At 55.4% G+C, this 16,884-nt stretch overlaps 1 protein-coding gene across 1 annotated transcript; it reads left to right on the top strand.

Moving 5' to 3' along the window:
• The first annotated feature begins 657 nt into the window (after positions 1 to 657).
• Positions 658 to 11,867, top strand: FBXO41 (F-box protein 41). Its single transcript, XM_074148123.1, has 12 exons — positions 658 to 1,379; positions 4,546 to 4,756; positions 5,108 to 5,187; positions 5,316 to 5,626; positions 5,777 to 6,018; positions 6,444 to 6,559; positions 6,805 to 6,957; positions 8,969 to 9,064; positions 10,103 to 10,221; positions 10,449 to 10,607; positions 11,317 to 11,432; positions 11,805 to 11,867. The coding sequence occupies exons 1-12, from the start codon at positions 658 to 660 to the stop codon at positions 11,865 to 11,867; spliced, it is 2,388 nt and encodes a 795-aa protein (XP_074004224.1).
• The last annotated feature ends 5,017 nt before the right edge of the window (positions 11,868 to 16,884 follow it).

Raw genomic sequence — 16,884 nt, 5'->3', positions numbered from 1 at the left:
GGATGCTCCCAGGGCACTGCAGGGGCTCACTGCACGGTTGTTGGGCAAGAAAGCACAGGGGTCACCCTCTGTGGCAAGCTCAGGGTGGGTGGGGACAGATTTCCCATGCGTTGTCCACTTTCCTGACAGTTTTACTCCTCCCAAATGGTTGTGAACCTTCCCAGTGGTTGTGCACATTCCCAAAGAGTGGGGGACCTTCCCAACAGTTATGGATCTTCCCAGGGATTGCACACCGTTCCAAGAGTTCTGCACCTTTCCAAGGGTTGTGGATCTTCCCAAGGGTTGTAGATCTTCCCAAAGGTTGTGGACTGTCCCATTGTGCACCCTCCCAAGGGCTGTGCATGAGTGGGAGGAACACAGGAGGGGAGGATGGAGTGAGACAGCGGACCAAGAAGAAGGGCAAGGAGGGACTTCTGAGGACATATCACTAACCCCCCTATCTCTTCTAGCGCCTGGCACCAGCCGATGCTGACATCCCTCCCCAGATTCATCGTACCCTCCACTCCCATCCCAGGGCTCCCACCCCGCCATGCCCCAGCAGAACTGCAGCCCCTCCACCTGGGGCTCCCCAATCCATCCCATGTGCCACCAGTCAATCCATCCTGCGCCATGAGCGGGGCCGTGCGGTTCCCCTGCGTCAGGGTGCATAGCTGAGGGATGGCCTCGCTGGACCTGCCCTACCGGTGTCCGCGGTGCGGGGAGCACAAGCGCTTCCGCAGCCTCTCCTCACTGCGGGCGCACCTGGAGTACAACCACACCTATGAGACCCTCTACGTCCTCTCCAAGACCAACAGCATCTGTGATGCTGCTGTGTTCCCCCTGGCTGCTGACGGGGCCCTGCTGACACCAGCTGCCCGGCGGGACTACTTTGAAAGCACCTCCTTCCAAGGCAAGGACCAGCGCTTCTCCTGTGACCTCGTCCCTGCTGAGGAGCTGGAGCCAGCCCCCTCCTCCTCCCCCTCACCCCGCTATGTCCACGAGATCGAGATCCCTCTGACGGAGATCTTCACCCGGGGCAAAGCTGTGGCACCAGCCCCCACGCCACCAGCCACTATGGACGCTGCCTACGAAGAAGGCCTGGCTCGCCTGAAGATCCGTGCCTTTGAGAAGCTAGAGGTGGACAAGCGTCTGGAGAAGCTGACGGAGGAGGTGGAGCAGAAGATCGCCTCACAGGTGGGCCGGCTCCAGGTGGAGCTGGACCGCAAGAGCTCAGAGCTGGAGAAGGCCAAGCAGGAGAGCCTGCGTCTCAGTCGGGAGAAGCAGGAGCTGGAAGACCGGGCATCTGAGCTGTCCCGCCAGGTGGACGTCAGCGTGGAGATGCTGGCCTCCCTCAAGCAGGACCTGGTGCAGAAAGAGCAGGAGCTCAACCGCAAGCAACAGTGAGTCCTTTGCCCCCTCTCCTGGCTGCAGGGTGGGGGGAAATTGGTTCCTGATGGCAAGCCCCAAGAGCCCAACGCCATCACCAAACCCTTAGATCAGTGGTAGAGCACAATCCCCTTGGCAATGCCATTAGTATCATCGCTCATCAGGTTTTGCATGTTCTCCCATGCAGGCAGTGTCCACGTAGACCTGAGCCTCTCCATGTCCATGACCAAGCTGGGTCACATCATGTCAGACCTTGTCTCAGAGCCATTGGTGCTCCCAGGACATGGCCAGGCTGGGGATGCACATGGCCATCCTGCTGTCCTGCCAAGGAACACGGTGGTGGCCATGTTGCTGCAGGCCACCTCTATTGCCAAAGGGTGCCCCCCAAAATCAGGGCTGGATCATCCCCTCTGCATACACAGCTGAATTATCCAGACCTGTACAACCTGAGCAATCCTATTGATGTGTCCCATGATCATAAACACGAGAGGATCCAGCTTGGCCATGCCTAATTCAGGGTTTTTCTCACAGAAGGAGGGTGCTATAGCCCAAGCAGTATGACCTCCATCCGCTGTTAGGACTGTGGCACTGTCATCTTCATTTTCATCCTGTGTTCCCCATTCAACATCCCCTTCCCACCCCAGCACTGCTCCTCAGTTTCCCTTCAGTCAAGCATTGGGTCATTTCGCCAATTGATGTCACTCAAGCAAAGTAGACCGTGTTCCTTGGGAGTTTCTTAGCAAAGCTGGAGGCCACCATGGGGTCCAGAAAGTCAGTGAGGAGCAGGATAATGGGGAAGAGTTACAACTGTGGTAGGCTGGGAGCACTGGTGGAATTCCTTAAGGACCTGTCTTGTTCCCCACCATCCTTAGCACATTCATTAATGACTTTGAGTCCAAAATAATGACTGTGCCTCAGAAACAAAGCTCACAGGATTCACTGGTGATGGAGATGGTTCTGGGGTGAGGAGTGAGGTGATGCTGGGGCTTTATAAGGGTAACACCTCTTGGTTTGGATGCATGTGTATGGCAAAGGCAATGGGGAGGTTTGGGGGCTGCCATCAGCTGCCTTGTGGGTGTTGTCAAGGGACATCCTGGGGGGGGTGTGGTGGCAGGACGAGGGCTAACAGGGTGGACAAGTTTGGAGCAGGGCCTGGAGAGATGTGAGAGAGGGCAGACAGAGGGTGACCGATGAATCAAATGCATCTTGTTTGGTCCGTGGCAGAGCCTGGACACTGTTGCCACCTAAGAACCTGGTTTTGTACCCCAAAAACTACCTTCTGGACATCCCTTTCCTTAGATAAACCCTCCTGCCCCCTGACTGTCCCCATGAGTCCCCAAACTCCTCCAAACAAAGCAACAAAATCACTTGCCAGGTTGCAGAGGAAGCATGTGAAGAGCTGAGGAAAAGAGATGGGTTTTTTTCCTAGATGTGGGGAAACCATCAGAAATCATTTTCATCAGCAAATCTTGTTTCACCCTTCCCCAAGAACAAAACATTGCCCAGGACATTTCCCAGCCCTACCAGCTCCGAAACACCATGAAGCCGTTGTCCCCATGGGAGGCTTTTTGCTCCTGGGCTCTGTTTGCTTTGACAGCAGTGTTTTTCCACCTGGTCCATGGGAATGAGAGAGGTGCCGGTGATAACCATCAGCATCACCTTACACCCACTGTGCCAGTGCCCCATTTGCCTTCCAAATCTCCTGGGTCTCCTCACCGGGAGCCTTCCCAAATCGTTACCAGGGAGCTGTCTGGCTCAGCCTGCAAATGACAGGTTGGGGGACAAGTAATTGGTAATTAAATGGCAATTAGTAACCAGCAACAGGAATTATGTCACAAAGGCCTGCCCCCTCCTTGTTCTTTGCGCTTCTGTGCTAATTGGTGCGGCTAGGTGTGCAGAGTTGGATGTGCATGGTTGGGTGTGAGTGGTCGGGTGTGCACAGTTGGGCGTTCACCATCGGGTGTGCACGGTTGGATGTGTGTGGCCGAGTGTGCACAAGACAGGCACGTAGAGCTGTGTTCATTCATCTATGGAGACTTGTGGTGCTGAGCAAAGGTGAGAAAGCAGTTGTGTGTGTGTGTGTGTGCACCATCGACCATGCGGGTGAGATCAGTGCTGGGTGTGCATGCGACTGACTGTATGTTTGCCCGGGGGGGTGTGTGCTTTTCACTGCTCATGACGCTGCCTGTGTGTGTGTCGGGGTGTACACCTGCATTTGTGTTTTCATGGTGCTTGTGCATGTAAGGGTGGCTCTGAGCGTGCATAGGACGCACTTGGGGGTGTGCACGAGGGCTATGCGTGTGTGCGTGCCTGGGAGTGCATGTGTGTGTTCACAGGGCATGTGCATTTGCAGGGGTGCGATGGTCAGGTGGGTCTGGCTGCCTGTGTTTTTGGGACATGAGTGCTCGTAGGAGGGGAGTGATGTCTGCGTGTGGCTGTGTGTACATGCCCAAGTTTTTGGGAAGCAGATGAGGTCGGGGGAGGGGGGGGGGGGGGGGGTGTGACTGGGCACAGGTGTGTGCCAGGTGGCACAGAGCCACCGAGATGTGAGCATGCTCCACCGCAAAGGTGGCCACATTTTGGGAACGCCGTCTCAGCACCTCAGCAGGGCAAACCCTGCCCATCCCACAGGCTTAAATCTCCCAAGTGCCTACTAATTAATTTGTTAACAAGGCAGCTGGGACCCTGTAACCACTGGGCATAACAGGGTACAGGGCTGAGTTGACTTTAGGGACTTCAGGCTGCCCTTAAGGTCTTCCCTTTAAGTCTGCTCTGAACATGGCAGGATATCACTGCCATCCTTCTCCATCATCCCGCCACACCATCATCATCCTCCTCCCTCCGCTCCATCGCACTCACAGGCCTGACCCCAGTCCTGGCAGCAAAGGCTCAGGCTGGATTGTACATCCAAGTGAAGGTGCTGGGGATGTCATCCCCCACAAAATAAGGTGGCCACATCTGCCCTACCTGCTGGGAACATCCCTTGGGTCACAGTCTGCCCCAAACCATGCCCAGGAGCTGTCTGGGTTGGCACAGACCCAAACCAGGCTGATGATGGAATGGTCCGGATGCATGTGAGCATCTTTGATCCCCCACTCCAGCTCTGGGACAGGGATAGAGGTACTTCACAGGGACAGGTGGGGAAGGATTGGGATATCACCCACTGGTCCCTCCATGCAGGGAGGTGCTGCAAATCGACCAGTTCCTGAAGGAGACAGCTGCCCGCGAGGCCAACGCCAAGGTCCGTCTCCAGCACTTCATCGAGGAGCTGCTGGACCGGGCAGACCGGGCTGAGAAGCAGCTCCAGATCATCAGCAGCAGCTGTGGCACCACCCCAAATGGCAGCCTGGGACGCTGTGGCACACCAGGGGCCAAGGCTGCCATCCGACCGGTACCTCCGCGGGCACAGGCACGGGCACCCCAGCGGCTTCGGGCATGCACCCATGTGGCTTCTCTGATGGCTGCAAAGGGTTAGGCAGGAAGGTGTAGGGACCCCCATCTCATTCCCATGGGGAAATGGATAATCCAGGGTGGGGGAGGGGCCCAAAGAGAAGTTGCTTCTTGGTGGGTCTATATTTCCACAGCAAGCATGAACAAGGTGCTGGGGATGCTCCTCTGCATCCCATTTTGGGGATGGCCTCACATAAAAATGTGGTTGGCACTAAGTGGGTTTTCGGGGTTGTCCCGCTCAGCTGTACCACCCACATTTTGGGTTTCACCAAGTTGGCTTCTCTGCCCACAGAGAGACCGGCACCCGGGGCCAGGGGCGGCCGTGCACGGTCCCTATGGTGTGTCGAACCAGCGCTCCTCCTCCAGCACCGGGTGAGTCCCCTATCCGCAATGCCAGTTTGGGACTTTAATGGGATGCTCGTTTTTGGGGGGTCAAGGAGCTGACGGGAAGGGGACGCAGACCCCAGTAAGCGCTGAGGCTGAGCATCCCCGTCCCCCAGTGCCTCAAGCCGGGCGAAGGCCGTGTCGCAGAGCTCAGGCTGCTACGACAGCGACAGCGCGGAGCCGTGCCCCACCGATGACACCGCCGATGGACATCCCTACCCAGCGCGGGACGGCGCCCGGGGCTCGGGGCTGCGCCGGCAAGCCATCCAAAACTGGCACCGCCGGCCCTACCGCAACAGCACCGAGGGCGAGGAGGGCGACGTCTCCGACGTGGGCTCGCGCACCACTGAGTCGGAGGCTGAGGGCTGGGAGCCAGAGGCACCCGGATCCGCTGTATCCCGACCCACCGGCAGCTGCCGGCTTACGGGTGAGACCGCGCTGGGCTCTTCTGGTGGGGTGGGAGGACTGGGAGGCTGGAAGGTGGGGGACGGGGATGGCTTCTCTGCTCCACAAGGAGCATCCCTTCCCAGCTGCCCTCCCCAGCCGCTGGTGGCAACTGACGGTGGGTGTCCCACAGCCAGGACCGAGGGGGCTGGGGGCAAGACAGGCCGTCTGGAGAGGGGCAGCCCAGGCCACTCCAGCGAGGTGATCAGCCCTGAGATTCTCAAGATGCGGGCAGCTCTTTTCTGCATCTTCACTTACCTGGACACCAAGACCCTGCTGCGGGCAGCCGAGGTGTGCAAGGACTGGAAGTTCGTGGCCCGACACCCAGCCGTGTGGACGCGGGTGCTGCTGGAGAACGCCAGGGTGTCCTCCAAGGTACCAGGGATGGGGATGGCATTGCCCCAGGAAAGACCTTTCTTCCAGAAAAAGGAAGCCATGCAAGCATCTCACTTGTGTTGACTGTCACACTGCTATTGTCATGGGAACGTGGGTCCACAGAGCTGTGTGCTTGCAGGAGCAGCCAGATGCATTGCACGCTCACACCTGCATGCTTGTGGGCATGAGGTCACATGTGCATGCATTTTCACATGCTTTTGTGGTCACACCCATGGTTTTGTTGTGTGCATTCTTACATGACCTTGTATGTGCATTTTCACATATTTATGATGTGTGTGTGCATGCAGAAATGCCTCTGTGTGCATGCATGTGTGCGCACAGGTCTGCCCAAGACAGCCAAGGATGGGTGGCACGGGGCATGATGAGGGTGTCCCCCTCGGTAATGACCACCCCTGTCCCCCCAGTTCCTGGCCATGCTGTCTCAGTGGTGCACCCAGATGCACTCCCTCACCCTCCAAAACCTCAAGCCACGCCAGCGGGGGAAGAAGGAGAGCAAGGAGGACTACATGAAGAGCACGCGGTGAGTCCCTGCATCCGATGCATCCTCCTCCCACAGCCAGAGTTGCTGGTCCTCAGGGATGACAATGCTCCACGAACACCAATGTCACGTTTCCACCGATGGCCGTTCATCACACCCTGGCTCCTGCTGTGGGTTTTGGGTGTCCTGGAGCCATGGATCCCCATGGGACACATCACCCTCCTGGGGTGGCCATGGGGAGTGTGAGCTCATGTGCCAGTGCCTGACCCTGCCTCCATCCCTGGCAGGGGCTGTCTGGAAGCTGGGCTGGAGTCTCTGCTGCAGGCAACAGGCAGCAACCTTCTCATCCTCCGCATCTCACACTGCCCCAACGTGCTGACGGACCGCTCACTCTGGCTGGCCAGCTGCCACTGCCGGGCCCTGCAGGCTGTCACATACCGGTAAGGATGGCCACCAGCATTCCCCCTTGTCCATGGGCACCATGTGGTTCCCTGGCTGGGAGAAGGCTGGGAACATTCGTGGGACTCCTCTAATGCCCATCCCCATTCCCTGTCAGAACGCAGCCTGTCTGGCTAGATGTGAAGGACCCACCTTTCCATGTCCCTAGCCCAGCAGCAGCCCCAGCGTCCAGTGTCCCCAGTGCAAGTTGTCATCACAACTCTCATCCTCTTCTGACATGTTCCCATGCAGATGTTTCCCTTCCAGCTCCATTCCCACCATCCTGTTACCAATCTCACCCCAACTGGAGGTGTGACCAGGGTCTTGGAATGGGGACTCTGCTTTATGCTAGAGGAGGGTGAAGAAGAGGTGCACGAACGCCAGGGCCCAGTGAGGTCTCACCTGACTGTCACTCCCTGACAAAGGCTTCTAAAGGGGAGAAGAGACCTCGGTGTCCCTCTGTCCTGGGAGGGAGGAATGGCTCTGCCATGGGATTAGTAAGACCCAACTTGGAGACTTTGCCCAAGAGCAAGGACACAGGGCCCATCATGGTGTAGGTCCTGGAGGAGATCACTGACTGCTCCTTGGTCTTGGCTACTTTCCAAAGAGGCTCTGCCTTCCATGGAGACAGGATTTACATTTCCTACACATTCAAGGAGGATGAATGTGCTCCACTGCACCCTGCAAATGGCCACTTCAGCATCCAGACCAGGATGGAGAGTCCTTCAAGGGGGAAAACACATCCAGCTGGCTCCTCTGTTTTGGACCAAGTGAGATCTGATGTGGCTTTGATCCTGGGACCCCATGCTACAAGCCAGCCCAGCACCACCAGGTTTAACCCAAAGACTCTTTCATTGGCCCTTCCAAGGGCATTAGAGCAAGCCCAAGCACTCCTGGCACCCTGCTAACCTGTGACTCTGACTCATGCTCTAATTAACCTGCTGCGCTTGCAAGGGGCCCTTGGCAGGCATCTTCAGTGGAGACGTGTGAAACGCTCAAGATAACACCCATCACTTATTTTTAGGCTTGCCTGAAGTTTTGAAGTAGGTCATTTAGAGTCAGGAAGTGCGGCCTTGGTCTTTGGGAGAGAGCCCAGTGAAACGAAGCAGCCGGAGGCCTCTCTCTGGGCTGGTAGCATCAGGACAATGCTCTCTGACATCTCTCTTCCATTGACTCAGTGCAGGGAGATGACAGCATCAACAAAAGGTCTTTTGAGCCAGTGCCACAAATGCCGGGTGGGCAGACAGCATGGCTGTGCCCAACCCGTGCCATGACTCCTGATAAACCTACACCCCCACTATGCCCCTGCATGAATCCAGCAGCATCCCATAAGGCCTGTTTTGTTACCTCCAAAAAGCACCAGGGAGGAGCCCACGGCAAACCTCTGCAGCGACATTTGGCCAACAGTCCCGTACAGATGTGGTAGCAGAACCACAGAGCTGGTACAGAGGCCATGGAGCAGCCATTGCCCTTGGCTGGAAGTTACCACCCATCAGCTGAAACATCCTTACCACCTCCTGGCACCTTCACCATCCAGGCTGGGCAGGTGGAAATTGAAACCAAACCAACACGGTCTGCAGGGATGTTATATTTGCTCTGCAAGGGTACACAGCCTGGCAGCCTCTGTTCAATCACTTGCCACTTTTGCATCTGGAAGACTTCTGCCTTCACCTTCAACCTCACCTTCAACTATTAACCTCACTTCAGCCTTTGCTTTCAGCCTTACCTCATCTTCAGTCTCACCTTCAGCTTCACCTTCAACCTCACCTTCCTCTATTTTTTTTTGACATTGCACATCCATAGGCACAATTCCAGACAGAAATGCCTTCAGCCTTTGTGCATGGGTTGGTGCTGGGACTGTCTGGTTCATGGGAGATCGTGGGTTATAAATGATAACCAGATTTGTACCTCCAGGTTCAGAGAGATGTAGCAGTATGGAGGCTGTAGACACAGCCCCTGGAGGGCAGCATCACTGCAAGTGGTGGCCACCATGTGTCCTCTCTGTTGTTCCAGGAGCTCTACAGACCCCGTGGGTCATGAAGTCATCTGGGCCCTTGGAGCAGGTTGCAGGGACATCATCTCCCTCCAGGTTGCACCTCTGCATCCATGGTAAGAGACATGCTAGGAGGAGGCCAGGCTGAGTGTGAGGGGCGCCACTGGCTGGAAAGAAATTGGGTGCCAGATCCAGATTTGCTTGGAGGGGGGGTCCTCATGGGATAAGCAGCAATCCTGGAGGCCAGTCTGGGGAACCGGGAGCTTGGCTCCATCCCCCCCTGCAAAGGCTGGGAGCTGTTGGGTGCAGGCACCTCCCTTCTGAGCCAGGAAAGTTTCTGGGGAGGCTGCTAACACTGTAGGTGAAAGAGGAACCACGAAGGGCCTGCTAGGAGATGCTGAACATCAAACGCTTGTCTGAGCTCCTCACTGCTCATATAACAGCAGTCCTGAAAGGCCCAGATGTTTTTAAAAGGGTGTCACGTCGCTGCTTAGGGAGACGACTGCAGTTGCTCTCACTCTGGAAAAGCATTTTGGGGGTGTGAAGGTGCTCATGGATGTCCATCTCACAACATCTGGGTGCTCAGGGTTTCATGGCTCACAGAGCAGGTCACTTGTTTCCTCACCTTCATGGGGCTGCCTCCTGGGCATTTCTTCTTGTCCTAAAGTTTATTGTGATGTCAAGTCTCCTGTCAGCCTGAATCAAGGTGTACAGAGGGGGATGTCCTTTCACAGGAGAAGCTGGATGCCAGGTCCCTGATGGCTTGTTTCTTCATGCGGGGAAAACAGCATGTGGCATATAGGCTTCTCCACCTGATCTAGGGGTCCAGGCTCCTGCAACTAGTTTGATCACAGCAAGGAACAGAGTTCAGGGTCTGATTCAGTTCTCCAACGATGGAGAGTTTGAGGCAGAGGGACTACACTGAGTGCATAAATCTGCCCTGTCCTGGTTGCAACACAGCCCAGGGTGGTTGCTCAGACAGAAACGTCTGCTCTGGAGACACCTCCTTACAGTGTGGCAACACCCAGGTTGGTGGAGTTGGAGACATCCCAATCCCACACCACTTTCAGGAGCACTCATAAGGCTGGGGGGAGAGGGATGTGTGTAAGCTTTTCTGCCAGCCCTCCCAACCTCTTTCTTCTTCATCTCCCCAGCCAGCAGCCAACGCGATTCAGCAACCGCTGCCTTCAGATGATCGGCCGGTGCTGGCCGCACCTGCGGGCACTGGGCATTGGAGGGGCAGGCTGCGGTGTCCAGGGACTGGCATCCTTAGGTAGGTAGCTCTCCTCTAGTGGGACAAAGAGAAGGGGACCTTGCTGGATGCAGGGTATACCCTTAGGAGATGCCCCAAGGGAATCTCAGTGGAGAAGCCCACCCTAAGGACCATGGGTGCACTCTGCCCCTCCTTGCTCACACCCATCCCTCCTACCACCCCGTTCCCATCGGCTGTCCTCATTCCTTTCCCATGCAGTGCTAACAGCAGGTGCTTTGTCCTTCCAGCCCGAAACTGCATGCGGCTTCAGGTCTTGGAGCTGGATCACGTGGCGGAGATCAATCAGGAGGTTGCAGCAGAGATGTGTCGAGAGGGGCTGAAGGGGCTGGAGATGCTAGTACTGACCTCCACACCGGTCACCCCCAAAGCCCTGCTGCACTTCAACAGTGAGTAGCAATGCTGGGGGGGAATGCATAGCATCGTACATTGACCAAAAGGCCACCAGATATCCAGACCCTGCCTTTCAGCCCCACCCACAGGAACCCACTGCCAACACTGGAAGGTGCTGGGAGCTCCATGGTGGAAGGTTTCTAAGAGGGGATCCAACAGTCTCCTGCCAAGGATGGGTTAAGAAGAGCTGATCTTGCCTTGGGCCATAGGGAGGATGGAGACACTCCCTCCATGCTCACCTCAGTACAATCAAGGCCTCAGTTTCTGTGGCACACCTGAGGTTCACTCTGGTGTATCTGAGTTTGGAGTCATGCCATTTACTGAAGCCATTTGCCAGGATGGGAGCTCGGGGGAGAATGAGGTCTGCAGCCAGCAGGAAGGTCTGTTTGAGGTTCCATTCCTGATGGTCATGGCATGTGTGACTTGCTGGGAACCCACCTATCTGGGTAGAAGAGTAAGGGTTTCCCAAGTAAGAGGTAGGACTGCTGAATTGGGGTGGGACAACTGGGAAACATCTCGTAGACCACCATCCTCCCTACAGAGGTCTTGGCCACCAAGAGCAGGTCTCCTCCATCTTCAGGGTGAGGTTTCTCCAAATGCATAAGGCTTTGAGGAATACTGGGTGGTTTTTAAGATCCATTCTGGCTGTGGGAAAGCTATCTTCTCACCAGGTATGGAGATGCCAGGCAGTATCTCTGCCCCCAGGTGTGTGCCGGAACCTGAAGTCCATCGTTGTGCAGGTGGGCATTGTGGACTACTTCAAGGAGCCCCACAGCCCTGAAGCCAAGAAGATGTTTGAAGAAATGGTGAACAAACTGCAGGTAAAGGATGCCATTCCCAGGTCACCCATGTGTCACCAGTCTCATGTCAGATGGGGTCAGATGGCTCATGCAGTTCCTACTCCACCACCAGGCCCTGGCATGGGAACAACAGTGGGCAGAGAGACAGACCCATGTCCACTCCTAGGCTGAGGGTCACCTTCAGGGAAGAGCCATTTCAGAAAGGCTTTCCTTGTGTGGCCGCTGACCATCATGCTTTACAAATCCCGGTGGGATGTGATGGTGGGGATAGGACCAGGGTAGGCCCCTTCCCATGGTAGGAACTCGAGATGTCCTCTCCTCTCCCTTGCTCATCCTCGGGGATTGCAAGACTGCCAGGTCCTGCATCGATCATGTTCTCTGCCCCTCTTGCAGGCCCTGAGGAAGAGACCCGGCTTCTCCAAGATTTTACACATCAAAGTGGAAGGAGGCTGTTAGACCTTCAGGGAACCACAAAGCACATTTCCTCTTCAGCCCGGCACAGCCAGAGGCCCCATGAAACCAAACCCACTGTCTGCCGCTCATCCGTTGCCAGACCTGGAGCACGGAGATGCCGGCCCATGCACAAAAAAACCCAAACTCTTGCAGGCCTTAGTGACTGGCAGCCGGTGCTCGTCCCCGGGGCCAGCTCGCAGGCGAGAAGGTGCTACTTAAGGAAATTTTTTGGCTGCCACAAGAGGCAGAGCTACGCTCTTTCCCAGGAGGGAAGATGGCTTCAAAACCCCTGCGGCTGCTCGTTGCCAAGGATCCGTGTTTGGGGAATGTCTTTTTCTTTGAACTCTCTTTCTGGTGGATTTTTTTTTTGGCCATTCAATGGTGTGGGAACTGAGGATGGATCAGTCCATCCCCATGAGCTCTTTGCAGAGTGCTGGGCTTGGTGCCACTGCTGGACTGTCCCCATTCTCTCTGTGGGCTGGTGGAGGTGGGGTGGGAAGGGGACATTCCTCCAGAGGAAATAGTGCCCAGCATTCCTGCAGGGTTTCTGCTAGTTTTCGTTTCATTTATTTAACATCATGGCACCCAAACCTGGGGAAATACTGCCCAGAAACCAGCAGCCATGACAGCACAAGCCTGGATGGCAGAGCTGCATCTCGGGGGCTGTAGGAGCCAGAGGACACCAGAAGAGATGGTTACTCTTCCAGAGGTCTCCAGCCTTACCTCCTCTCCACCCAGACCCTCCTGCCGAGGCAATAAACCATCTCCAAATCCTCGTCCACCAGGAAACGCAGGTCACACTTCTTTCCCCACCAACATCCACCAGTTACTAGGACTCCCTCCAGAATGAGTTGCCCATGCAGAGAGAGGGACTGGCATGGGACACCCACGTTTGCCATCTCATTGCCTTCCCAAGCAGCCTGAAGGAGAAATCCTGGCCAAATTGTCCTGAAATCCAAAGCTGCTGGTGAAAGCACCAACCCAACTGCCCTAGTAGATCCCTTATCTATGGCCACAGCTGTTTTTTTTTTAATTCTGCTTTTTTCTTCTGGCTGTTTTCTGCCTGCAAAGACGTCATCACCTCCAAAATACCCTTTTTCCAAATGAAAAGGCTTTTGAAAGGCATCCGGCAGGGTCAGGCGTCTCCATCCTCCACCCTAAGAAGAAGGTGCCAGGAGGTGCCCACACCATGGGGCACGCACATCACAGCACTGCCAGCAGCAGGGATACACTGGCCTTAACCACAGCCCCCTGCCACCCTGAGCCCCAACCAGACGTGCTTGGACCCAACATGCTGAGCTGAGGAAAGCCAACTGGGAAAAGCAAATTTTGTGAGTTTGTCCTCTCCTTTTGGCCATCATTGGAGGTTTCACTGTCTGTTGGCTGGCATGGCTGCAAGGAGACAGCCCTTCCTTGGGCATCTCCCCTTCCGCCAGCCCTCCTGGGGTGACTGCCATGGAGCATCCCCCCAAGAGGAAGAAGGCTACAGACCCATCCTGGTATTACGTTCCTCATCCACGTCACAAGAGCTGCAGACCTCAGCTGGGGGCTCCCAGCATGCTGACAGCCCAGGGGATCCCGACAAAAAATAAAATCTATTCCAAATCACTGAAGCTGGTAGTGGGCTAGAGGCAGCTCCTGGATCTCCAACTCCAGAAGGCATCTCTGGAGACCATTTCATCCACCCCTCGTCCTGTCCTGCTGTCTCCTCTGAAACAGGGTAGGGTTTTTTGGCCATAACCCCCTATTTGAAGCACCTCTGTTCCCCGACTGACTACAGCTTTCCAGGAGAAGGCTGTTCCATGTATGCACAAATTGTGGGAGCCCAAAAGAATGCCTGCAAGAAACTACTGCAACCCACCATGCCCCCATGGGCAGCATTGGACGAGCTCCTTGGCACTGGGGATGAGCTCACCGCCGTGCCCACTGTGGGTTTACCTCCATCCTGGGGAGGCTGGGACACGCATAATCCAGGGGCAAGAGGAGCAACGGATGCCCTGACCAGCAAAAACAAACACCCAGCAAAGCTAAAACCCCTTAGGTTTTAGCCATCCCACGTGCATGGTCCCAGTGGAGAAGTCACCATTTGAAACGGCGCAGAGACTTGCGAAATTCCCTTAAAAATAAAACAAAGTAAGTATTTATTTCTATAAAGAAAAGAAGGAAAAAAAATTTTAAAGGAAAATTATATACTCAGCATGTTTATACACTCTATGCTTAAAGACTATCATGTTGGAGAGTCGTGTCTGAAGACTGAAGGTGGCTGCTCGGGGTTTGCTGCTAACCCATGCCCAGCGCCTCACCTGGCTCATCCGGGTCATGGGGAAGGTGAAGATGGGGTGATGGAAAGCAGGGGGAGAAGTTGAGGACTCTTGGAGAAACCTTCTATGCTCGCCAGCGAGGCCAGCACAGCTGCTGGTGCCATCAGTGGCTGCGTCTGCTGGTGGCCGTGGTGGTGTGGAGCGTGGGTAGGTGTGTGATGTCCCTGTCCCCCCACTGCTGCGAGGGTTTTGTAAGTCATGGCAGGAGAACCTCACCCAAATTTGGTGCTTCAGTGTATCTTCGAGACCAGACCAAACCATCTGCCTTGCCTTGGGGCATTCCCAAAAAGTCCAACTTCTGGCTTAGCAAAGCCATGTTTTTACAAAAATCCTGCGATGACACAAGGCCTTGAGCAGTTTCAAGGACTGGAAGATGGAAAGGAAGGTCTTTTACCCATTTTTCTTGATGCCTAGACTTGGATGGGTCCCTTCCTTCTCCTCGGCTGAGGATGAAGGTGGCTGGCACAGGCTTAGTGGTAATGAGACCCCTGCATCTCCCTGGCCCTCCTGGTAGCTCCTAATTGCCCAGATTGTTAATGGCAATGCGCTCATTAACAGCTCCGTATTTCTTCCACTGAAATGTCATATTGATTTCCCTGCTGCTTTCCCTCTCCATCCTGCCAGTGCGTGGCCCTGTTGGGTTCCCCACAAACCCCCATCGCTGACCCCCATCCCTATGGGATGCACCCACGCCATGGGTGGTGCTGCCCATGGCCGTAGGATTCAACACATCAACCATGGCTTTTCAACCCCATTTCTTCTGGAAATGGTGGAGATGCTCAGAAATACCAAATCCCCTGGGAAAGCCTTGAAACCACACAGTGTATTGGGGTGCTGATATAGAAGGGACAGCTGTAGTATGAGCTCAGCCCCAGACTAGACCCTAGAGAAGCCCCAGAGGGGCTCTGCGATGACAATCCCCAGCAAATGCCAGGACACAGCTGCCTGACCCAGGTCAAGCATCCACGGTGAGCAGCTTTCGCTTGGGGTCATGGTGATGGCCAGGTCTGGCAGGGGCCGGATGGACGGTGCTGCCAGTTCCTGCCAGGCTTGGTGCCCGCAGGACAAGTTTGGGGGGGATTTCTTCCTTTTCTAGTGAGTTAGCCCAAAGTTTCCCTGTGGCCGACACTCGCGACATTCCGCGTCTCTCGAATTTGGGTACCAGTCAGGGATCTCAAGAGGAACACCACCAGCAAAGTCAGCTCGGGGGCCAAAGTTATCCCAAATCCATGTTTTTCTGTCTCGCCTCGTGTGTTGGATTTTGCTCGTCATTCATCGCTGCGAGTCCCCAGGAGCCAGGAATGCTCTGGGGACCGGCTGTCTCCTGCCTTCGTCTCTGTGCCCCCAGCTTGGGGGTGTCAGGGGTGTAAGGTCTCCAGAAAAAGGGGGAAACCCCTCAGTTTGGGTCTGTCCAAGGAGGTTTTTAAACCTCTTTATCAAGCAAAGAAGGCAGGAAAAAAAAATATCCCACCTCTCACCACGTGTCACAGTCCCAGCTGCCACCCAAGGCACAGCCACGGCCGGGCCTTGGACAGCTTGTTTGGGTCCTCCAAAAGGCTCCAAATTTGGCTAAAACAGAACAAAAAAAACCCACGAAAAGTGTTGATAAAGGCTCTTAAAGTAGTTGAACAATGTTTCCTCTCAGCTCTTAGAGGAGCCCACCCCAGGAGCTGGCACATCGCTTCTGCCGATCATTTTTGGGTTGAAAACCTGCAGGTTCGGGTGAAAGGAAAGCGTTTGGGAATTGGTGCCAAATGACAAAATGCTTTAAAAAAAAAAAAACAAACCAAAACAACAAAAAAAGAGGGGGAAAAAAAAAATCAGGGAGCGGGAAGATTTTAGCAACCGGAGATGGTTTGCCGCGACTGAAGCATGGCAGGGTGCTGCTGCAAGGTGAGCGGTGGCGATGCACGACCCTCCCCACCGGCGGGAGGGAAAATAATCCCTGCAGCGCGTCAAACTCTCCCTCCTGCCCCGAAGAAAAGCTGCTGCAAATCCTTGCCCGGTGCGCAGCAGCAAGGAGAGGAGGGAAAACTGCCCGAAAGCAGGAAAAATGGGATTTTTCTGATCCAGCCTCGGGATTGAGCCCCGTGGAGGGGGGGGACGAGGCGGGCTGGGGCCGGGGACAAGTGGATGCAATGGTGCGGGAGGGCGAGACAGCTTTTTGGGAAGCGAGCGCGGTAACGCACACTTGCTTAGAGATAATCAGAGGCCGAGCTCCCCGCAGGGAGAGGGAAAAAAAAAAAAAAAACAAAATATATATAAATATATATACAGGAATCGCAATTATTTCCCTAAAGCACTTCATGGCGGTGTTTGCTCCCGCCTAAGTTCAGCCCTGGTGAGCGATCTCCAGGGGGCCCTGTACAGTGACCTCCTCCTGCCCCCCCGAAAGGTAGCGAGTTTGCCTCCTAAGTTATTTTTTTAAATCTATATAAATTTAGGTCTATCTTAGTCTTTTCGCAGCGATGTGCCAGTGTCTGGAGAACCAAACGTCCCTTCTTCCCCCAACCCCACGGTCCCTCGATGCTAAACCGGGTCCTCGATGCTAAATCTGCCCCGGAAGGTGGTGCCCCGGAGGAGGGGGGAGAGGAGGGGGTGGGGGTGCAGCCCCGGGGAAGGGGGGGGGGGAGGTTAGGGGGAGGCTCCGGGTGGTTTTGGTGGCAGCAAGGTCCAGGCTGGCCAGGGAGAGCGGGCAA

This window comes from Numenius arquata, chromosome 5 (genome assembly GCF_964106895.1).
Source record: "Numenius arquata chromosome 5, bNumArq3.hap1.1, whole genome shotgun sequence".
Taxonomy (NCBI): domain Eukaryota; kingdom Metazoa; phylum Chordata; class Aves; order Charadriiformes; family Scolopacidae; genus Numenius; species Numenius arquata.
This window is presented reverse-complemented; position numbering and strand designations above follow the sequence as displayed.

Bases quoted from the DNA above. Each gene is read 5' to 3' on its own strand.
- FBXO41 (XM_074148123.1), top strand. From the start codon at position 658: ATGGCCTCGCTGGACCTGCCCTACCGGTGTCCGCGGTGCGGGGAGCAC. The intron at 4,757-5,107 runs GTACCTCCGCGG...CTCTGCCCACAG, and splicing joins CCAAGGCTGCCATCCGACCG to AGAGACCGGCACCCGGGGCC. The intron at 5,627-5,776 runs GTGAGACCGCGC...GGTGTCCCACAG, and splicing joins CGGCAGCTGCCGGCTTACGG to CCAGGACCGAGGGGGCTGGG.